This window comes from Trachurus trachurus, assembly GCF_905171665.1.
Source record: "Trachurus trachurus genome assembly, chromosome: 1".
NCBI lineage: Eukaryota > Metazoa > Chordata > Actinopteri > Carangiformes > Carangidae > Trachurus > Trachurus trachurus.
The window spans coordinates 2,678,755-2,703,463 of record NC_139891.1 but is presented as its reverse complement, the minus strand read 5'-3'; the positions used below and the strand labels follow the sequence as shown (position 1 = coordinate 2,703,463).

At 41.8% G+C, this 24,709-nt stretch overlaps 1 protein-coding gene across 1 annotated transcript; it reads right to left on the bottom strand.

Annotated features, from left to right (window-relative positions):
• Positions 1 to 3,072: 3,072 nt before the first annotated feature.
• krt222 (keratin 222) lies at positions 3,073 to 24,007 on the bottom strand (the record flags this gene model as incomplete). Its single annotated transcript, XM_083978472.1, has 10 exons — positions 23,638 to 24,007; positions 23,057 to 23,265; positions 18,688 to 18,770; positions 17,640 to 17,793; positions 14,487 to 14,780; positions 11,772 to 11,897; positions 10,885 to 11,105; positions 6,249 to 6,469; positions 5,377 to 5,479; positions 3,073 to 3,286 (listed from the first exon to the last, which is right to left on the bottom strand). The coding sequence occupies exons 1-10, from the start codon at positions 23,651 to 23,653 to the stop codon at positions 3,073 to 3,075; spliced, it is 1,641 nt and encodes a 546-aa protein (XP_083834598.1). The 5' UTR covers positions 23,654 to 24,007.
• Positions 24,008 to 24,709: the final 702 nt, after the last annotated feature.

Below are 24,709 nucleotides of genomic sequence, written 5' to 3'. Positions count from 1 at the left end.
GACCAACAACATACAGTATGATTGTAATTGAATGGCAAACAACTACTGTTATACCAATATCTAAACAGTTTGTATAAACACTACAATGTTAATCTCTTGGTGAATATATGAAGCTGCCCAGGAAATTATTTCAGGGTAAAATGTTATTGTATAAAATATGAAAAACCAGCATAGAGGTTAGCACTTAGTAAAGCAGTTAATCTGCCTTAAAGCCTAATGTTGTGTATAAACTGAGGTAATATTGATAGACTGAAACACTGAAAGATCCTTACATTTCAAAAACTTTGTGTTTACTCTCGTTGTACAATTCAGAATGTATTTATTATACTGCACTGTAAACAATTGCTTTCTATGTATTAATGAACTCGTATTTCTTAATTATTATTAAACACGAACACATTGAAAATTCTGTATTTTCACTTTCTTAAAGTTGTACATGGGTGGGCTTAGAAATGTTTGTGTACGAGACTGGCGTGTGTGTGGTGAATGTGTGGGTGAACATTTTCTTCCGTGCACCCCAACATCAAAGCCTCTATCATAAATGAAATCACTATGTCTTCCAGTAAGTCACGTGCAGATTGTGACAGAAACACACTTGACAGACACACACACACACAAAAATCTGCTCAGATTTCTGTTTTATTTTAAATGATATATTTTAAGATAAAAGCATAATGCTTCATTTTGAAGTTACAGAGCTCCCAAGATGAAGAGTGTGCTTCATGAAGCAAAGCAAAATCAAACAGAACTGCATAGATAATATATATATTAATATTTCTCAACATATTCCGAGGCACCCAAATGCAATGCACAACAGTCCATTTTTCATTTTCATATCTTTGGTGCCAACTCAAAACATAAGCATAAAAACTCTGAATCTAAAGTGTAACAAAGCATGTGTTACACAACCTGCGTAGAGCATTGAAGAGACACTGCAGTGTGAACTATTTACAAATACTGCCCTCCTCTGGTTAAGACAGGGAATCTAAATTCTCTGAGACATTGAGTGTTATGAGCCTCACTGCTGTTAGGATCACAGTGAGCAGTTTTTAAGGAATAATGCATCATAAAATGTAGCTAGCTACATTATTAGTTTGAGTTGTAATATATTTTGTTTCTCCACACAGAGAACAGTACACTCATTCTGGATATGCCCCAGTGCTGATGTTCTTCTTGTAAATGCTCCAAGTGTCTGCAGTGCAAGCATTTAGGGATTGTAGGAAATGATCTAGATAAGGAGGGGAGCTCCACACGGTTCCACTCACATCATTTTCATTGGACCTTACACTTGATAAAGAGGAATATTTCAAAATCTCACTGTAATATAGGCCTGCTCAATTGGGTGGATGATTTTGTGTATTCCAGTTTCAACTATCTTAGTTCTGTCAGAAAAATCATGACTGAAATGATTGTAGTATTCCTGTTATGGCTGCAGCAACAGAATACATTTGAGTTTAGCATCTAGGCTCCAACCTCATCACTCCCTGTGAATACTATACACTAAATCCCACTGCTTTGCCAGGAACATACTGAGGGACTCATCTCATCCTGGTCAGCCAGGAGATACAGGGCTCTTCAAGAAAGGACAGACAGACTAAGAAACAGTTTTTTACCCAAGGGCTATTACTGCTGCCCTGAATGCTGTTTAAACCAATGTGCAATATGTAAGCTACTGAATGCTGCAAATGAAGCTGTGAAATGGTTACAAGATGGTTGTTGGTGCAACTGTGTGTGATTTCTTTTTTTATTCTTTTTTTTTCTTTTTTGAGTTTTTAATCTATTATTTATTCTTTGTTGTATTTATTCTTTCTGCACCAATGGAATCGCAACCAATTTCGTTGTACTTGTGCAATGACAATAATACAGTCTGAAGTCTAAAGGAGTAATGAGGAAATAAAGAGCCTGCAGGACAGGTGGATGCTGGGTGGTGATGGGGCTGATACAATAGGCAGCAATAGTACACAGGGCATCACTGTAACTGACAGCCAAAGAGGACGATGGGAACATTTTGCAGCTCCATCTGACCCAGTGTATTGCAGGCTTTGCTTCATTAGTGAAAGTAGTATTTACTGTAGTATTCCTGTTATGGCTAATCTCAGCTGAAGTCAGTCTCAGGTTACATCATAGGAAAATAACTCCTGTTGCACTGAACATTATAAAATGGGACCAGGGTCATCAGTCTAATAAAGTGACTGTACATGTAAATTAGTGTTAAGATGCTCTTTGCACTTTGACTTTTTGACCAGATATTCCAACCATTCTTTATTTTTGAACAGAAAGCTGTCATTGTCACTTTATATGGCACATTTACATTGGTCTATATGTTAATTCACAATAGAGTTTGAATCTGTTAAGATTCAAAATATAGAGAAATCATACTGTATGGGCTGTGGTAGTAAAGTGACAAATGACATGCCCTCTAGAGAGACATTTAACAAATCAAAACTTCCTATTTTCTGAGCCCCTCCTCCCCCTAATAATTTCCGCACAATCCCTTACTGAAAATCAATTTTTACAAAAACCCACCCAGATAGTTCACAGCAGCTCATAGTGTTCTGTAACTCTACACCTCCGTTCATCTCCATCTATCTACACAGCCTTCTGCAGTGTGTTAATTCAAATGAAATGCTGTAGTTAGGGAGAGTCATATGGTCGATATAATCTCCTTCGTTCAGTGACCTCATACTGAAGTCATGCCAGTGCTGAGAGACACTTTTTCCTCGTCTGGAATGATGATGGAGAAATATGTTTGCATAAATTGTTATCATCCGTAATGAATGTACATCTGATATATCTGTAGTGACTTTTTTGATGCTATAAAAATGGCCCCATTAGATCAGCACAAAAGCCTGGTGGGTGATGCTTATCCTGCCAAGGTCGAGATCTGATAAGAGAAATCTTTGTTTGATCCAAAGTTCAATGTCAGTTTTTAAATTTATATCAAGCATGATGGTAATGGATGGCAATATCCCAGATGTCAACAAGGCAGACACGCTACTTCGGCGTGGCCTGTATTATTACCACAAACAGCTGCAAACCGGAGTCGGTGACTCTGATCGGCTGGTGACAGAGTTACTGCGTGATGCTCGGGATGCTGCGGGATCTCTTCATGATGAGACGCACCTCCACGTCAGGGAGGCTGTCCTGTTTGGTCTGGGCACACCCCTCGTCTGCCGCCGCCATGTGCAGGTCGAAGCGCAGCGACACCGACTTCTTCCGCAGCTTGGGATTCCCTCTGAAGAAAGAACCCTCCCACTGCTTTATCACCTTGTCAATCTTCTCCGTCCTGACAAGACAGGTTAGGTGACATGAGAATAAAAGGTGACAATGATAGACGGTCATAACATACAATTATTTCTATTCATGTGGTTTTACTGTGCACCTTGTAAATCCGTGTGAGGTTGGCCGTAGCAAAGATGTAAAAGTAAATAATCCTCTCGGCCTTTGATTTATTCATTATAGTATGAGGCAGGTTGTTCAATTTACTGCTCAGTGACACTAGGGGGCAGCAGGAGAGAACATTTTGCTGCTGGGATGTGACAGTTTGAAGTGTCATTAAGTATGACCTTATACTATTATATATTTGCTACCTATATATTTGCTGTGATCACAACTTGGGATCCTGTCAGTAAACTCAACCAATGGGATGCAACTCTCCAGAACAGGAACCTACTTCATTTATTCAGCTGTATCTACAGCAACAAGATCAGTTAATAATGATTTGTATAGTTTTAAGGAGTAATTATAACTTTTTGAGATAAAATTCTCATATTTCCCAAACATCATCTACCATGACTCCAAAAACAGTATTTTTTTTTTTTTTAATGAACATGTAAAATGTATTTAGCAAGAATTTGCAGGTTTATGTTTACAATACCGTTTTCAGTCAAACATTTTGATGCATTGTAGGCTTAATTTTCGACAAATTAAAAAATCAGTGTGGATCGTTTGTGGAGGACAGTCAGATGATGCTCTGTAGCAAGTTTGGTGTCAAATTGAGCAAAAATTGTGGGAGAAGATATAGGTTTAATACGTTTTACAGTTTTTTGAAAAAAAAAAGGTTTAAATGTACAAATGTTTATTCAGTATTGGGGCCACATTTTGGTGAAAGTTGCAAATTTGTAGCACATATGGTTGATTTGTTGTGAATTTTCAAAAATGTTGAACTTTAGAAGCTTGCTGTAGTGTCACCATCAGGATTATTGGCCTGTTTTTGCAGCTGAGGCAATCTGGCATGGGACTGGACCTTTGTGCAAAGTTGGGTGATTTTTCACGCATGGGAAGTAGGATTTCCTCAGAAAGAAGAAGAAGAAGAAGAAGATGTAGGATAACAACCATAAGTGGCTGGCAAAAAGTGCTGCTTGATTTAGTATCATTGGAATATCTAACATGTATCACATAAGATTTGTGAACCTTATTTGAGGCATGTAGAGCCTGACATATCTGTCATTATGCTATGAGGGTTTTCTTGATAGCTTTACCTGCATATGAGGAGTTTGCTTTGGCAGGGAAAATCTTCAATAAATAACTGCTGATGTGACTGTTGTGAAAACAAGCCTTTTTTATGTGTGTGGATGTGCTGTTGTTTACTTTCTGTCTTTTGTTTCATGTTGTTCTTATTGATTTAACATGGGTTAGGGAGTGTTCACTTGTTGTAAACTCGCATAATTACCCTCATTTGTGAAGCAAAGTTCTTGTGATCACAATTTCTCTTTAAAAACATGCATGTGCCTGGGCTGGCAGGGGCTGTGTGTGCCTGCAGCTCTCTGTGGACATTATGCAAGTGTGTGTGTGTGTGTGTGGCTTTGTGGATTTGTGTGTGACTGGTAACACCTGAAGCATAAACAAAGAATTCCACCCATGTCTCATCCAACAATAACAGGTGCTCCACCCTGAAGACTGCACACCAGGCGGGTACCTCCACATCAAACATGAGCCATTAAAGAAAGGAAAATTCCCATGCAGCGCGGTGGTGACAAATCAGTCATGGGAACCTGTGCGTCCAACTTAACGATTATGCTTTGTAAGTTGTATGACATGTAAAAAAAAAAAAAAAAAAAATCCTTTGAGAGTGTGTACATCTTGTCTGCTAGTCCAGACGTCGCCAGGTGGGGAGGACCTGAACCACTGTGTCATCGCGAACAAATGAGTCAATAAAAAAAGCTTAGTGAGTAAAAGCCTGAGGCGAGATGTACATAAAGGTCTCTTGGGATTAACCCATCAAGAAACTGTGTTACTGTGTAGGTAAAGAGGCGTTTAAATCTGAGTAATGAAAAAGTGCACTACTAAGTGATGAAGCTAGAAATTGCCTGCATTTAAGACTGAAGCAGAGGTGCTGACTGCAGGTCAGTGAGGGCCACAGAGATCAATACTTACTCGATGGTGCCGTGACCCTCGGCGCTCTCCCGCACCACGTTGCCCTGAAGAATCTCCTGAGTCTTCACAGTGGAGATTGGCAGGTCTATATCTTGCTCTGGCTCTGTGAGAAGACATCATCCACAATGATTGCATGATTGCATTGAACATTAAAGCCACAGTGTGTAACTTATTTGGCTTTTTATTAGCAAAAGGAAGTGTAGTGTGAGGAAAGACGGAGGCACTGATGTTGCATTCAGGTGCAGTCAGGCAGACGGCCGTCGGCAAACCAACCGGATGTCATTTTACTTGAGGAGAGAAAGACGGTAAAACGTGGGTCAGGTAAACAATAGCTACGACATCACCATGACAACATATTGTCAGGCCTGTATTGTTTTGCCTCGTGCTGGCGGACCACTTGTTTACATAGAGGCTTGTTTATCCTGTTACATGCAGCGTCTGTTGTCTGTCTGACGTCTGCCCGGTTTCACATGAATGCAACAGCAAGAATACGTTCAGATATACAACCGCACCGCTATTCCTACATATTATACCTTTAATAGATTATTAAATTAATCGTCAACTATTGATAATCGAAATATCGGTTTGAGTAGTTTTTTCAAGAAAAAAAAAGTCAAAATTCTCTAATTTCATCTTCTTAAATGTGAATATTTCTGGTTTCTTTGTTCCTTTATGACAATAAACTGAGTCTCTATTTGGTTTGTGGACAAAACGAGACATTTGAAGACGTCATCTTGTGGTTTGGGAAACACTGACATTTTTCAACATTTTTAACATTTTATCGACCAAACAACTAATCGATTAAATAATCGACAGATTAATCGATAATGACAATAATGGTTAGTTGCAGCCCTCCTTGTGAGTTATCTGACCTGTGAGTATCACAAGGCTTTGCTGTCTGTGCAGTATGCTCTTCCTTATCCCGTTCTCTGCTGGGAGGAGTGAAGGTATTTCAGGCAGAGGCTCTGACTTGGGTTCATCTGGAGTAAGTGCAGGGTCACTGAAACCGTTCTCCAGCCCGTTCTCCTTCAGCTCCACCACAGAGGACCTCCAAGGTCTCAGACTGACCGGCTGCGCTTCACGACCCATGTACCTGCAGCCACAAGGATAATACAGTAGCACAGAGTGAGCAGAGCCAAAAGGACAGCACTGCAAAGCATTCACAGAGTATATATTCAGACCCCTTCACTGTGTTTATATGTTGTCATCTGGTGGCCTGACACAGCTAAAATATGATTTTTGGGGGGCTTTAAAGGTCCAGTGTGTAAAATTGAAGGAAAACCGTGATATCTACGTTCAGATTCTAAAAAAAAAACTTGTTTACCACAACTGGGACGACTGGGAGTATTTTAGGAGCATGGAGCGATGAGGTGAAGATCTAAACCATTTTATCATATGTCTTGCTGTTTCCTCTTTCTTCTTTCCTTCCTCCTTCTTCATTGTTGGTTTATTTATGAACATAAAACATGGCGGTGCAAGATGTAGGCCTACTCTCTAAAACAAGACCCTTGCTATATGTAGATATAAAAGAAGAATTATAAGGCTAGGAAAACCAAACAAATTTTATTCTATAGCAACACAAATATACTCATGGGTGGTATATTCAGATTTTGCAAATAAACCTTGCCGATTATACACACTGGACCTTTAATTGGTAGGCAAGTCGGAGAGACAGACAGGAAATAGGGAGATGGAGAGGGAGAATGACATGCAGCAAAGGGCCAAGAGGCTGCCGGGGGAATCAAACTGGGGCCGCTGCAGCGAGGACATGGGGCGCCTGCTCAACCCATTGAGCCATAGGATGCCCCAGCTAAAACATGAATAAACAGCCACTTTCTGGTCAGAGCTCAGACAGAATGGCATTGTTGCCTGTGTTGTTGTGGGTGAATGCTTCAGGTCATGTCCCTTTCGGAGGGTCAGTCTGAGCTCCAGTACGTCCCTCCATTCAGCTTTCCCTCAACGCTGATCATTCTGTCTGTCACTGACACTGGAAAACACCCTGATTTCCATTAGACATGATGGTTTTAGAATAAGGTCAAAAAGTTCAGTCTTTGTTTAATCATAACGGAAAATCGGGTGTGTTTTGTAAACTGGCCAAGTGGAATCCTTCAGAGATGTTTGTCCTTCCAGAAGTGTCTCCCCTCTTTACACATCACCTTCACACATGTGCTCAGTCAGAGTAACCATTGGGTCCTGGTTCCTTTTTTAACTTCTTCATTGAATGTGTTACGGTGGAAGCTGTGCTCTTGGAAACCTTCAGTGCAGCAGATAATTGCTGTCTTTTCCAGATCTTTCCAATCCTATCTCTCTGGTTTGGTTTGGTTTTATTTTACTGTGATCTGCATTGCCAGAATGATTTATAGACATGCCTATTCCTTTCCAAGTCATGTCTAAATTCATTAAATTTATGGACAAACAAAGAAAAACTCCAAGGCACTCTCTTGAGTTAATAAAAATGCCTTTAATTAATCTGGCATTGTCACAATGACATGTTTAAAATGACTATGACGCGTTTCGGCATCAAGCCTTCAGCAGGGAGTCAAACAGATACTTCAGATACACCTAGGTCTTTTGTTTTGGTGTTTAGCCAATGACAAGTTGCCACTCGATTGCTGTGACCCGGAGTGGGTGTGGTCAGCAGCCAACTCCTGCAGAAGGGGCTTGGCCATAACCACAGGTGACAAGGCTAAATAAATGTATTTCAGGTCAGCTCCAGTCAAGATGTGGTAATATCTCAAAGATTATCAATTTCAATTTCAAATGCCAAAACAAAAAAATCGACATGACCTACAGTTACCTACTGGATACAAGGAGGCACCACCCAATCCTTAGCTCTGTAAGGAGTTGTAGCAAGTTGATGGTCTGTGCAGTCAAACATTAAGAGAACTTCAGTTCTTCTGTCTCCGGGGTGGGCCAAGTCAAAAAAAATAAAATAAAAAAAATAAACTTAGCAGTATCAGCTCAAAGAATCACGACCTTGATGATGAACAAAGCCAGTCCAAATGAGACTCTGGGTTCTAAACTGGACCACCCACCACATCAGGACACATCAAATGGTCCATACACCGTAGGAGAATTACAGAGGTGTGTGGTAAAACCACCAGCGAGATTAATGTGACAACCAATCCACAGGTGGAGACATGTCAGTGATGCCCCAGAGACAGACACACAACAAGAGTTTGACTTGAAGGGTTGTGATTTCTTAAAATTAACAATTACACCATCCATGAGCACCAGTTGGCAGGATGCAGGAAAGGGGATTAATTAACTGGAAATGTAGCATCCCATCCAAGAACATGGATCTTGTTTCATTTTGGCTCTTATTTCCATCTTCACTAACCCAGCAACTGTGTGACTTTATTCTCTTCCCATGAGACCTGTGTATGCTAATGTGCTTTTTTCTTATTTGCTCCCACTTTCTATGTGTGTCGTGCAAATGAAACAAAGCCACCATACCTCGGTGTGTGTACAAGTATCTGCAAAACTAAAGAAATGACCATTACCTTCAATTGTAGTCTCTGTATGTTTCTATATTGTGCTGACACTATAAATTAACATGATGAGAGTCATAAAGATATAGCTGTTCAACAATAGCATGTTTGCATTACCACTCTAAACATGCTAGCACACTGACATTAGCATTTGGCACAAACCACTTACTTCTGTTATCGAATAACTGTACTTTATTAGCACCGATGTGTGTCTTCATATGATGACAGAATAGATAAAGAGTCCTCAACCATGAATACACATGAACTCTTGCACAGTGTCATCCTTTGTGTCTTTTCTTTGGTTGGTTTGCAGACATACCCAGCTCAGAAACCTGTGTGGTTTCATGGCTGCTGATCTTTCACTAAGAAAGCCTTTTTCCACTATATGAGGATGTCCTCTGCTCTTTCTTGTATTTGTTACACAGCCCTTTGAGCCCGTATTTGCTGGCTATCCACTCAGTGTCCACCCTTCTCAAATATGAACAAACAAAGCGAATTTCAGATGCCAAGTAGTGTCTCTTCTTGCATCAATAACACCACTCAATGTCAGGCATTGAATGAGAAGTGTCTGTGGTCTAAAGAAAGGAGGAAAACCAAAAGCGGCACATCAGTCACTCTCTTACTCCTTACAGGGTGATAAAACAAAATTACCTTCCTCTAACTATAAAATCAGGTTAATATGTTTGACGCAAGCAAACGTATCCAATTGCTCTGGGGGTCGACATGAGATGTCTCCTCGCAGTCCAACTCACACGTGAGGATAATTAAAGGCCGTGGAAAAGAACGGAACATTCCCTAATAAAACAGTGTGATGCTGACAGACTGTCTGTGTTCTGTCATCTTGTTTGATTATAGACAGAGCTGCATTTTTAAGTTCTGATTCAGCAGTGGAAACTTAGTCCATTTAACCTTGGTTATTATTTGTGTTTTCTATGAAACACCGATTTCCAATCACTGCTCCTGCATGTCACTACATTGCGTGGGAGGGCTCTACGGCCTGAGTCTGTCTCATCCTACTATTATTGTGGATTATCATTTTCTGTAAAGATAAAGTCTACATAATCCAGGATAGAATAGGAGTCTTTGACTGTTGTATATATATAAACACATGACATCATCTAGTTGACAGATCAATAAAGGACATGGCTGTGAAATAAGTTTGTTTACATTCTTAAAGGGATAGTTCAACATTTTTGGCAAATTGTCCCATTGCCATAATCCCTATAGTCATAGCAGTAGGTTCGTTACCTTTATTTATATATATCACTGCAAGCTATTTTTAGAATCATGTGGAGCAGAGCTGCAAACTGCTCAGAGCTACGCTACGGAAGCTCATGGAATTTCTTGGTTTCCCTCATCAAATTCATCAAATACACAATCCAACAACTCCAAAACGCTGTCATGGACAAGTTGTGACCTGCACATTCACCACGCTATGAGATAATAACGGAACGTTACGAGACAGAGTTGTTTTCGAGGTAAATGCATAGACTGCTTGCCGAAAAACTGCCCCTGACGATAACGCGCATCAACGGTTTTGCATGAATTTACCTCTAAAACAACTCTGTCTGGTAACGTTGTGTTATTATCTCATAGCGTGGTGAATGTGCAGGTCACAACTTGTCCACCAGAGCGTTTTGGAGTTGTTGGATTGTGTATTTGATGAGTTTGATGAGGGAAACCAAGAAATCCCATGAGCCTCCGTAGCGTAGCTTTGAGCAGCTCACGGCTCTGCTCCGCTGTTCTAAAAATAGCTTGCACCGACAATTAAAGGTAACAAACCTACTGCTATAGGGATTATGGCAGTGGGAGAATTTGCCAAAATGTTGAACTATCCCTTTAAGTGCTATGAAGGAAGTTTATGTCTTTCCTCAGTTAACATGTGTGTGCTTGTTTAATTTTCAGTTGCAGTTATTTAACTCCAACCAGCCAGAAAAAAACACATTTCCTGGTTCCTGCTGAAACCACAAACTCTCATGAACTTCCTCGTTGCCTTTCTCCTGCCTCTTGCCCTCACCTGCCCTCTTCACGCTCCAGCAGACGTCGGTATGTGGCAATCTCTCGCTCCAGCCTCATCTTGGTGTTGAGCAGCTGGCTGTGGCGCTGGCGCTGCGTGGCCAGACCGTCCCTCACCTGCTCTAACTCGCTCTCCAGTCCAACGATCACCTGGGAAAGGTCCTGCAGCTGGCAGGAGTACATGCACTGCGTCTGCTGCAAGGAGGTCTCCAGGCCTTTCTCCTGGACAGCAAGAGGACAGATGCTGTTAGCAAAATAACTTGAAGTTGTAGCCTATATGTGTTTTTAAATAACTGGTTACAAAGTAACTTACAAAGTAGTTAGTAAAATAAGTATGCAATCCAGTGTTTAAAATGTACATAAAATGTAAACAGCATGGAATGTAATAAGAAATACGTTTTTATAATTAGGAGATGTATTAAAAAGTTATGGAACATTCTATTACATTGTGTACAGGTTGTTACATTGTTGGCCAGGCTCTAGGTTCTCCAGGATAACGTCTATGAGCCGTACCATTTGTCACCATTGTACCAAGTCTGTTTAATTGATTTCAATCCAATGTTGTACAGACAATCATAGTCCCAGGGGGATGAATCCTAATTAGTTTGGTAATCAGCTTACTTTTCTGCTGTGGCACCAAAAAAGGGACACGAATGGGATGTCTCAAAAACTGGTGGATCAACTGTCAGTTTGGTGCAGGCACTAATGTATCCCTCAAAACACGTAAAAAGCCTTTTCTTTTTGCCATTCATGATTTCATTGTGGAGCGAGGCCTCACAGGATGTGTTTATTTTTCTGTAAAATGAATAGGACTAAGGACTAATTATTAGAATAATGAAGTAGCACTGTGATAGTTTGGGGGTGGGGGTGGGGGTGGGGGGTTCTTACCAAGGCATGCAGAGTCTCAATCTCCACTTGCAGGGAGTGCCACTGCTTCCTGGCCTCAGCTAGCTCAGCCCGTGCCTCTCTCAGGGCAGCGCCCCCGAGGCTCACCTGAGCCCAGGCTGCCTCCTCCTGGGTGAGGTGAGGAGATCAGACTTTAAAAGGGGTAAAGGGATGGTAAAGGACCCATGCACCCAAATAAATGCAGCCAAGCACGCTCTCTAGACCTTTTAAATCCCATGACTGGCAAACACATCACAACAGTCGTAAACATTGAGACAAATTGTAAGAACTGTTACTTGCCAAATAATTGCATCATTGAGATTATGAGCTGTAATGGTTAATACTTGATATTGATATCTGTGGTAGATAAACAAGTCAAGCCTGATGAGAAACACATAAAGCACCTCACACACTGAGACACACCTTATCGATAACAATTTATTTTTTAACGACTGGCGTTCAGTCAGGCAGCCTCAGGTGGTGCTGTTGATAGTGTGCGCCTCCGTTTAAGTAAACAGACGGATCAGACACACAGGCCTAAGTGTACACAAAACTGTAGTGTACAGACTGTGTTAACACACTGTGCAGCTGTACCATTCAAATGCACTGAAGCAGTCATGTGTTATGACAATATCTTGACAAAAAAGAAAAAAAGACTTCAGTTATACATGACTACAGTCATTTTCTTATCACAAATGTTTCTGTTTCACTGCATTCAAAGTTTTTCTTTTATTAATAGAATTATGCAACAAGAGATTTTAGGCAGAAAATATCCTCCATCAGCAATTCATTACTGATAACAAAGTTTCCCCCTTCAGCATTTACCTCAGTAACTCATAGTTTGGGTTAATTTCATTATAACTGCACCATCTCAGGTAATAAGATGCAGTGTTACTGATTCGCTCATTCACTGTTATTGATTTCAATTATGTAGCCTACAATTAAAGAGTTTTTTTGTTTTGATAATTTTAAAGATTCCCTGCGGAGTTCTTCACCACTGGTCACATTCCAGTTTTGTTTGGATCAGACACATGCTACAGGCCAGAAAAGACTCCACTGTTTTCACACAACTCCCTTCCACCTACAGCAGTGGTAACAAGCAAAGAAATATTATGTCATATTGCCCACAATGTCAGTGTGGAAGAAAACTGATGAATAAAGTTGGACGTAAATTATTCAAAACAAATTATTTGGCAAATGTTCTAGATCAAGAAGATGCATTCCACATGTTTAACACCCTTCAAAGATACACACTGTTTTTTAATGACTGACACTCAATGTGAACATAACTTTTGTTTCTATGGAAGAAAACCCCCACATGGCAGCTTTAAAGGGACAACGAGGAGTTTTGGAAAAGCGAAGCGTTTTCACACTACATTTATGAGCCTCCGCGCGCACCGTAAAATTCTTTTGACCGGCGCAAGACGGACTCATGTTTTCATTCATCAAGAATTAAAGTCAGAGGTTCAAAGAGGTTCACATACCGTCGTAGTTCCGACCATAAACGGCGATTCAGCTGCGTTATTCTCATGACTGTGAAACCGAAAGTAAAAAACGCTGGTCGGCTCGACCAGCATCTCCGCCGCCACTAATAATAACAAAATAACGATAGAGACAGAACGATATATTTATCGAAAATGGGCCCATTAACAAGTGTGGGTAGCGGAGATTCATCCACATTAACGTGAGACTTTTTTATAACCGAATAGAAACTCCTCGTTGTCCCTTTAAACTAACAACTGTAGCTTTAATGTCAGTGAAAATGTTGCTGGAATCTGCATCAGATTCTGTATGTTACTTTCCAACACTGTCAACCCATGCAGGTTAAAACAGAGGACAGGTTTTCACTGTATAACAGTATCATATCCACTTAATGATATGTTTGTATATCCATCATGAAAAGACAAATTTGCTTTTGCTTAAGGTTAAACTTAAACATCACCAATGATCATATATGACATAATGATACGTATATGATGATGTATAATGATATAATTATGGACACCACGCCGGTTTGACTGCAGCATTGTGTAACAGTTACTTTAGTAGGACAAAGTGGGTCTGATGTAAACATAAAACCTGCTCTGATTTAGCACGGTGGTAGCTTGCAGCCTCTGGCCAAAAGCACTTTATTGTCACTGTCAGACCAAAGTCATTGTGCTGTGGAACAGCAACACTGGGATAATAAGAAGGTACCCAAATGGAGAGAAAGGTTTGCTTAAAAAACTTCAACATACAGAATGCTGCTATTATTAGATGAAGGATAAAAACAAATCTGCAAGACAGATGAGATGCTTGGGTTGTAATTTCATCAATAATTAATGAAGATGAGGAGTCAGTCATTCATACTGAGTAGTAACCGATCATTTGTGTAACATGTCTCTGTAATAGTGTATAGCACTGAATATGGCAAAGATAGAGACGGCAATCACGCAAAGTCATGCAATAACCTGCAATGATATACTGTACTGTACAAACACACACATACACAGAAAGGAGGGAGAGGCTTGTGTGTGTTCAGCGGTGAGCCTTTCACCACAGTCAACAAATACCACAACTAACCATTAACTTAAGTCAAGCACATACATCCGTCAGTCTTGCTTATGTGAGAGGCTGGAGTTGGTTTTTGAGGGCGTGTCTGTCTGGCAGTGGGCCAAGACAACATGAAACAGGTCCAGAAGAAAAAGATGAGGTGAAGATGCAGGAGGAGACACATACCTCACTGAGAGCTCCTCTGTGTGATCTGGATGCTGCTGATGCTGCTCCAGCTCCAGACTGGCTAGGCCCCACCAAGCCAGGAGGTGGATTTGAGACCGAGCCCAGGCTGTGTTGTCGCTCAACAGGGCCGGGGAGTCTGTTATGGTCGCACTGCGCTCTGATTCGGTCGAGGAGCTGGGTGAGCTCCATCCCTGTGCCATCCTCCTTCCCTCCTGCCGCTGCTGCTGCTGTGGTCGTTGTTGCTAACAGGGCATCACAGGAGCTGGCCCGCTGCAGCTGCAGAGCCTGGGCTGCCTGCAAACAGCCAACCAGAGGGAGAAAGAGGAGAGGAGAGGGAGGGAGAGAGGGAGGGAGGGAGGGGGAGTGAAAGACGGAGAGACAGAGAGAGATACAAAGAGAGAGTGAGAAGAGAGTGAATGATGTAAAGAGACAGAGTAGAAAAGGAAAAACAAGACAAAAGGAGATTAAATTAGTTGTGAATATTATCGGTGAATGGATGCAAAGGAGAAAAAGAGCAAGAGAGAGGGTGTGTGTGTGCGTGTGTGTGTGTGTAGTTTTTGTGTGTGTGTGGTAGAGGGCAGTGAGACAGCCAACGCAATGCAGAGGCAGGAGAAAAACAAAATTTGGTAATTGAGCCCTGCATACATGTACTGTAGTATGTGTGTGTGTGAAAAGCCACAGGAGTAGAGGGCTGGAGGTATTAGTCAGCAGGAAATGAAGAGAAGGAGGAAGGAGAGAAAAGCGAGGAGAGGGGCAGATGAGGTAAGAATGAGAGGGCGAGAGGAATCAGGAGATGTTGTCACACATGCATGTACACAAACACAGAAAATGGCAGGGCTACCCAGGGTTGGTGGTCACATTTGCCGTGGTGAGATGCAGTATTGCTGTGTCTTAAATTGCGTAGCTCCATATTCCTCCTACATGACTGTGATGTCCAGTATGACCACAGACGGTTCACAGTGATGGACACACCTGACCCTCGGTCGCTGCCATCTTGACGACCTTCACTGTTGCACAAATCAAGTCCTAGTCCACAGCCACGCTAGCATCTCCATGAGGCTGGGCCTTATTGCCTTTAGCATTTAGCTTAAAGGGATATTTCAACATTATGGCAAATTGGCCTATTGCCATAATCCCTATAGTTTTAGGAATAGGTTCATTACCTTTAATTGTCAGTGCAAGCTGTTTTTAGATCAGCGGGGCAGAGACGTGAGCTGCGTGGTATTTCTGGTTTCCCTCATCAAACTCATCAAATACACAATCCAACAACCCCAAAACGCTCTTGTTGACAAGTTGTGACCTGTACATTCATCATGCTACGAATATTTATGTAACATTACAGCACATGAAGCAAATACTTAGAACTACTTTTGAAATCACTCCGCACACCAGCCGTGCCTGAAATGTAGTTCCGGCTATGCATTTGCCTCGAAAACAACTCAGTTTTGTAATACTGCATGATTATCTCATAGCGTGGTGAATGTGCAGGTCACAACTTGTCCACCAGAGCGTTTTGGCGTTGTTGGATTGTGTATTTGATGAGTTTGATGGGGGAAACCCGGAAAAAACATATGCCTCCATAGCGTTAGCTGAGCAGCTGGTTTCTCTGCCCCGCAGATCTAAAATCAGCTTGCACTGACAATTAAAGGTAACAATCCTACTGCTATGATTATAGGGATTATGGCAATGGGCCAATTTTCCAAAATGTTGAACTATCCCTTTAACATTAGCTTTCAACCTTGAGCTACACGCTAATGTCAGCAGTGATTACTGTGTTCATCTTAAGTGTGTCAGCATGCTAACATTAAATATGCACTAGTCGCCCTGAGGATAATGAAACAGCATCTAATTGGTACATGTAGCAAATAAAAAAATACCTGAAGGCAAATTCATTAAAATGATTAGAACTGCTCCTGAGGGAATATAAATGTCTGTACAAAACCTAATGTCGCTCCAGTTAAATCATTCTGAAAGACATTATGATCTATAGAATAGCATGGCCAGTAAACAGTGCACTGTTTCACCAATAAAATAAACAAAATGAACTTTCTTCAGAAGATAGGTCACTTTGGTCTAGCAGGCCTGTCCCACTACCTGATCCAACTCATTACCACCCAACACGTCTGCACTTTTGCCCAAAGTGAAAACATATTGCAACATCTTAAATGGAGAAACAACAAAGTCACCCACTTGTCCAAACTCCTCCACCGTTTGTGTTGGAGCGTAAAGTGTTTGTTACGGGCCATTCCCTCCACTCCCCTCTTGGATTCAGATTGGCTCAGAACATTCCTCCTGATCACTGCCATCAGTGCTAACATGAATGTTTATGAACCTAATATTTCCAAGAAGACTACCATCCTGAGTTACTCCTGAGTTCAAGAGAGTCCTATGTCCCAGCAGTGTCTACCTGCTCAGTCCCAGACAATTTTACAAAGAAACTCCAGTTAGATGGTTTTACCATTTTACCATTTACTCTATAACAAGACTCCCAGTAACCAGACAACAACACATGTGCAATACCCTGTTTCTATGTGCAATAACCCCCCCTACCCACAGCTGCACTGTATTTATATCTATATATTTTTTTATGTCTCTTTTTAATATCTTAGCATCTCTCTGTATCGTGTTTGTCCTATATTTATATTTATATATATTTTTTTTTACCAGTCCACCACCACACTAAGCACGGCATGTGTGAATGTATGTATGTACTGCTGCTGTAACCCTGTGAATTTCCCCACTGTGGGATAAATAAAGGCATACTGTACTTTACTTTACTCTACCATAATGTCCACAACACCTCACATAGTCCTGCCCAAACCCAAACTGTCTTATATTTGCTGGTTTATTCACTTGCACGGTGTTTACCTGCAGGGCTCCTCCCCCACCAAGCAACTTTCAATATTGAAACAGGTTAATCATTTATTTATATGTTGGTTTTCATATTTTCTGCCAGTCTTATTAGGTGCAATGTACTCCACTGTCTTTCTACCATAGTAAACAATAACATCATATGTTTAATATGTGGATGAACAGTGTACATTTAAGTGAATAGGGTTGTAGTGTAGCAGAAAGAAGGATGCCACAGTAAAATAGACCAGCAAGGAATAAAAAGAAGATGTCATAACAAGCACTTGCAGTACATTTAGTGACCTCAAACTCCTGGTGCATCATCTGCAGCTCGGTCATGGAGCGGTGAATGTCTGCTTGCAGCGTCATGCTGCTCTGATCCGTCTTCCTCTTTGACTCCCTGAGCAGAGCCACCTGTTGCTCCAGACGCCGGGTGTTGTGCTCCTCTGCCTCACATCTATGATGACAACGGAATAGGTCATCTATTGATCCTCATTCAGTGCTTCCTGTTAATTATGTATGAGTTGGCTAAATATGAATTTCATATGAGCACATGGAGATGAGGTCTTGGTCAGGACAATCATGTAAGGGGAAAATACATTCATTCATTCAAAGTCTCATCAAATATTCATTTTAAGTTGATGCAAAAGCGAGCCCGACTGCAGACGGACTACATCATCATGGCTGTGTGTAAAAGGAACAAGATGTCATCCTATGTGTGTGTGTGAGCCACAGTCCAGTTACAGTCAGCTGGTCAGGACACATCGCTGGAGCTATAAATAGAACAGGTGTTTCTGATAAGCTCCAGTGTGCTGCCACTGCGCTGAATGGGTTAACAGCTGACAGTAGAGAGATGGTGTGTGTGTGTGTGTGTGTGTGTGTGTGTGTGTGTGTGTGTGTGTGTGTGTGTGTGTGTGTGTGTGTGTGTGTGTGTGTGTGTGTGTGTGTGTGTGTGTGTGTGTGTGTGTGTGTGTGTGTGTGTATGAGGGAGGGGTGGTGGTGGGTTCAGTGTCACTCTGCATCAATACATAAGTGAAAGTGCCGACGCGGCACAAAGCCTGGCCTGGATTTATATGCAGGTTGGCTCACAGGTTTGGGAACCAGCCTGAGTTAGATAACAGAGGACTAGAAACGGATGAAAACAGGAACTCACTCATATTTATTCTACAGATTTACAGACTTTATGGTTCTGTATTGATAACCCCATCATTTCTGTGGGCATGTATTTAATGTCACCATTTAAAATCCAGAAACATTTCATCACAATAACTTCTTGCTTATGGGATGTGTTTTAATGCCGATTCAATAAAGGCTGGACTGTAGTGAATGAGAAAGGGGAGAGTTAGCTGACCTGGCCTGGATGACGGCAGCTTTGGACTTCATGGTGTCAGACTGCAGTGCCAGCTGGGCATTCTCCATCAGCATTTTACCAACCTGTTAATATAACACAATAACATTAGATTAGATCAAGGAATGTGCTGCAGACAACATAGGAAAACATACAATTTTTTTTCAGCTGTCAATAAGAGCCCTGAGTTTACATGCAGTTTTATGCATTATGTGTATATTTTTCATTAGGACCCAGCACCCAGGCACTGATCTCTACTCTATAGCTATTTCATAGTTACAGAGTTACTGTGTTACTGTCATAGTTACTGAGAGAGAGAGAGAAGTTCTCAGAAATGGTCTGAAATCTTTCTCTTTACTCGATGCCCCCTGCCATAAATTACAATCTCTACACTTGACTTTTTCCACAGTTGTAGCCAAACTCTAGCCTAGAAATCTAGACGCACCCTAGCGGCAGCAAATATATTTAATGATATAGTCTGGCTTGTCAGGTTAGCCAAACTCATCATCTCTTTCACAATGTGCTTGGAAAACCAGAGAGAATCACAGAATTTAAACCTCAGTCCCATCCAGCTGCATGCCCATTGACTCCAATACAAAATTTGGAGCAGATTTCCAGAGAAAAGCAGAAGTGCCTCTTTCTTTCAACTTGCGATAGCTTCTAAATATATTCTTGAAACATCAAAAACATATCAACGTGTTCAGGACGGTCTCATTCCGCTCACGGTCTGCTTCTTGTTCTGATAGGAGCTTCCGTTTTAAGTAGAATCCCACTCTTTCTCTCTGTTTTTGCCTGCCTCTTCTGGGGTTCAATCTATCGTCGTGGTAACCCCTCAAGTTACCAAGGCAACTTTTGAGCTTCAGGCCAGAGCCACAGCTGAGACCAATAATTAGAGCCTCCTCTGATATCTCTGCAGTTAATCAATTCATTTCACTCACCCTTTTTAGCCTTTTCCCCACCAGTGTTGGGCATGTTTATGTAATTAGTTATAGTTACTAGTTACTTTAAAGGGATAGTTCATCATTTTGGCAAATTGGCCAAATTGCCCATTGCCATAATCCCTATAGTTTTAGGAGTAGGTTCGTTACCTTTAATTGTCGGTGCAAGCTGTTTTTAGAACGGCGGAGCAGAGCTGCGAGCTGCTCAGAGCTACGCTACGGAGGCTAATGGGATTTCTTGGTTTCCCTCATCAAACTCATCAAATACACAATCCAACAACTCCACCACGCTATGAGATAATAATGGAACGTTACGAGATAGAGTTGTTATTGAGGTAAATTCATGTAAAATTGCTGATGCACGTTGCCTTCAGGGAACAGATATACTTATTATTATTAAGTTATTTTAACTTAAAGCAGAAGTGAGTGATATATTTGTGTTAATATAAGTCTTAAATAGTTATATCTTCCGACAGCAATCACTTACATAGAGTGTTTGGACTGAAACACGGGTCTCTCAGTCCCTCTGCTCTGCTCTGAGCCGAAGAGAAAACATTTATCGTATCCTACAGTTTTTATCCAATGAGGAGAGAGAACGGCATGCAGGGCTGTGTGTGCAGCCAAGGGACGCCGTGAATGTGGTGACGTAGCGACGAGGACTGTTATGGTGCGTTCAAGGAAACTCGTATTTTTCCGACCGTGAAGTGGTACCAGTTCGATCTGGTACGAGTTCACCGGTCGGAAGTTACGAGTGGCCGTTATAGTGACTTTCACCGGTAAAACAGGTCGGAAAAACACGAGTGGGTTGCCTGGAACGCTACAAAGTCGTAAGTTGTGACTTGAAGCTGTAATTTACGATTTCAAAAGCCTGCCTGGAACGCAGCATTAGCGAAAACGACCGGATCACTCACTTCTGCTTTAAATGTTCTCATACATCCATCAACTGTTTCTGATTGAGACATTGGTCTCTGTGGTGCGTTGTCACTGTTTACTTCACCTCTCTCTCTCTCTCTCTCTCTCTCTCTCTCTCTCTGGCCCAGAGTGTCAGAGGGTGGGGCAGTGCTTTCACACCCCTGGCAGCAGGATGCAGCACACACACACAGACCACAATGTCAATGTTCAGAGAGAGAGATATGAGAGAGAGCCCATGTCTGTAGGCTACAACATGTAGACCTTACTTTTGATCTTAAGGTTGTGGGTTTGATTCCCATGTTGACAGAGATCACACCCCAACAGTGAACCCCGTGGCACTCTCAAAATTCCTGTGAGGAAATTTTCTAGTTTTTTTTTATTACTTATCTACACTTTCTTTCTTTCTTTCTTTCTTTCTTTCTTTCTTTCTTTCTTTCTTTCTTTCTTTCTTTCTTTCTTTTTACCATACCTTTCTTCTCCAAACCTCACCTGCAGGGTCAGATGGCCAATCAGCACTCAACAGGTTGTATACTTATTATACACCCCATACAGTATGGAACACAGCCAGCATCTCTCTTCACTGCAGCCAACCAACTGTATCCATATGTTCAGCCTTACTGGATCATTGGACATGAATCATACAATTCTACGGTTTCATTTGATTCTCACAAGCCGTCTTGATATTACACAAACCATAAGTATCATTAAATCCCAAGCACAAAAACTGGCTCCTCATCTTTTATCACCTGCATGGAAATGGTAACACACCCTAATTTCTGGTTGTTTTCTTAGGAGTGAAACACTCCAAGGAAAAGACACACCCATGTTGAGGGAAAGCCAAAGATAACATGGAATATTCCATAACATGTATTTAATAAACACTGTAATACGCCCACATGGATGTTTTTCTTAGATCTTTCGACTTGTACTTGCAAAGTACACACCTATGGAATTCTTTAACATCAGGAATTAAATCCCAAACAGAACTAAAGAGGTTTAGTGATAAAGTTAAACATTGGCTTAAGCAGCAGCAGAAATGTGAACATTAACATCTCTCAAATCATTGTCAATACAGCACTTTATTAATGTTTAATGTTAAATTTAACTTGTGTAATTGTTTAATCTGAATTTTGCAGCTGTGCTTATTTATTCATGGTACCTATTCACTATATTATTCAGTATATTTGATCCTATTAGGACAAAGACTGCAAATTAGCTGAGGCTAGACTTCTTGTATGCATCACATTTTCCATTTTTTGTGGGAATGTTGTATGTATTGTCCCCGTTAAATAAACATAAAAAAAACTGTAGGCCCTTGTGAGATGGGTGAGTGAGATCATCTCACAGGCTGATTACCCATCATTACGTTTGTGCTGTAAAGCAATGACATAAAGGAGTTTTAAAGAAGAAAATTGGAACGTAATCCTACATGTTAACATGACAGCATTCTCTGGATTAGTGAGCAGTGAAACTAGCGGGGTTTGTTTGCGTCTGCCGTAGTCATAGGCTCATTTGCAAAGCTCTCAGATGAGCTCAGTGACCCGGTTTGCAATGAATCAAGGGAGTCATTACAGCACCTAGAGCTCCCATAACCAAGCAGTAGGTGAAAACCATCAAGTCAAGTCATGTGAGGCACCATGCTGGTACGTAGGTGTTAATGGTCCACTGAGCAGAACAGCCTTTAAGGTAATAAAGATTTCCACATTCTTTCTGTGTGAGCCAGCCAGCATTCTTGCTGTGTCTCGCTGTCCTTGATCCTGACGTAATTACACACACACACACACACACACACACACACACACACACACACACACACACACACACACACACACACACACACACACACACACACACACACACACACACACACACACACACACACACACACACACACATATATATATGCTCCTAATCCTCTGCAGCAAGTTAGTTTGATGTGGCATTACCTCTCACCTCCTGGGATTATGTACATTCTGGGGGTTTACATTTCATCTCTATGAATTTCCCTTTTCAGTGTGTTTCGACGTGTTTCTTTGGAATCTCACTTTTCAGTTTGATGACAGTGACACCGTCGGTCTGTCCTTGAATCAAGCTTCATGAATGTGACCGACCTGTTGCTTTTGACTCATTAAAAAGCAGAAGCGGCGCTGCAGCATCTGTCTGTCTACACATCTGGGTTGCACCGCTGCCATTTAGCTGCCTTACCTGGCCTGTATTTGACACTGTTGACACATGGCATGCAGCTGTCCATCAACACCACTAATTGACTCTGTCCCTGTTTTTTATCACAGTCATTACTGCTTGATAATATGCACCTGCTCCTGTTCTCTGCCAGCCTACAGCCGTGAACTGATGTAATGGAGAATAACCTGAAGCACAAAACACCAAGCCAGGAAAGAATGATGTGTCCGACATCTGTATTGTGGCCTTTCTCTACAAATGTCCACCTGTTTTAAATAACTCTACCAATAATAAAGGACAGAGTAATTATTAAACATTTCAACAACAAATGTGAGTCTGACCTGGGCACGGAGCTCCTTCACAGTCTGCTCCTGCTGGGACCATTCCTGGGATCGAGAGGCAGTCCTGTTGCCCCAGTTGCCTATCTGAGCCTCCAGGTGCTGGTTTGCCTCCTGCAGCCTGTTCACCTGCTCCAGTAGGCTCTTCAAGCGGGTGTTCAGACCCCACATGGTTTGACTGGAGTCCTGCATCAGGTCCGTGGACACCTGTCCTGACAGAGTGTGCACCAACATGTTTGCAGGCGCACGCCAGAGAGACGAGCCACGGATATTTCCCTTCACAGCCCTGCTGCTGGTCAGAATATGCAAATAATACGCGACCGGCTGACTTACTTAGGTTTCCTGCTGAATGCATACACAGTAATATAAAGTTACAACTTTCACAGCAAACAATCTGCCACCCAGTGTGCGATCACACGCTGCCAGAGGCGTTAACTAAGTAAATGTTTACCCAGCGATACTCACCTGAGATGTGGCCTTCCACGAATAAAGCACAGTAAAACGCAGTAACAGGTAGCAAAGGTCCCTCAGTCGTTATTCTTTTTCTTTTTCTCCTGATCACACTGAGCCAGTCCACCACTCACCACAGCTTAGCCACATTCCTCTACAGCAAGCTGGTCAACACTTTCTCCCTTCCCACTGTGATCCAGGTCATCAGCAGCAGCAGCAGCAGCAGCAGCAGGCCCCTGAGACACAGCAGAGGCTGCCATTAGCTCTGCTTGTTATCACTGCTTGTATGAGCAGCGGGTAGTTCTTCTTCAGGCTCGGCAAACCATAAGGATGGGTCCTCGGCGTCACCACGTCACCACCCAGAACGGTGTTTTGGAGAGGGGAGAGTGGTGGTGGGGTACTGTAGGTGGCTGCTGGACACAGTGTGCTTACATCACCAGCACTCTGGGGCCCTTTGTGCTCTCTGATCCAGGATTACTGAGCCGCTTTCAAACAGGGAGACACGAGCTGCGGAGGGAATGTTCAGGGAGAGATGGTGACAGGAGCTGCATGTGTGGGTGTTTTTGTGTGTTTGTGTGGTACACAAATAGGAGGTTACATGCACTGCAATTAATGTGACGCCTGTGTCCATATGCACTCTGCTCTGAAGACACTTTGAGCAGAGTGAACTCTTGCTCAGTAAGGTGTCTGACTGTCTGGGACAAAGGTTTGATCTTCTAAATATTCTAATGTGCTGACAGTATTGCCTTAGATACACTGTGTACAGATGTCACAGTTACCACACTAGAGACTATTGTGGTTTTAGTAGCTCTGGAATTTGCATCTTTCGGTCGTCACCTCCCACGGCCAGCAGAGAGTGCGTACAGCAGCATCACAGACTGATGATAGACAAAAGTATTTAGGGTGTTATGATAGGACATGATGTTTGATCAAGCTGTAGGTGTGGCATCAGTGACTACACTCACTGTCTAACTTGTGGTATGAGTGTAAACAAATGGTCTGCCATCACAAAAAAAAGAGGATGAAGACAGAGTGTTCTTTCTGATACTGATGAGCAGCGGTCACTGTGGAGGGAAGTCAGAGGTTTAACCTGTTGTGTTAGGATCACCACTGACCCGTTTTTAGGTTTTTAATGCATACATTTGTTTATTGCATCAAGGCTTTTCTTTATCAGGAACCTATATTTAAACAAAATAAAACAAAAAA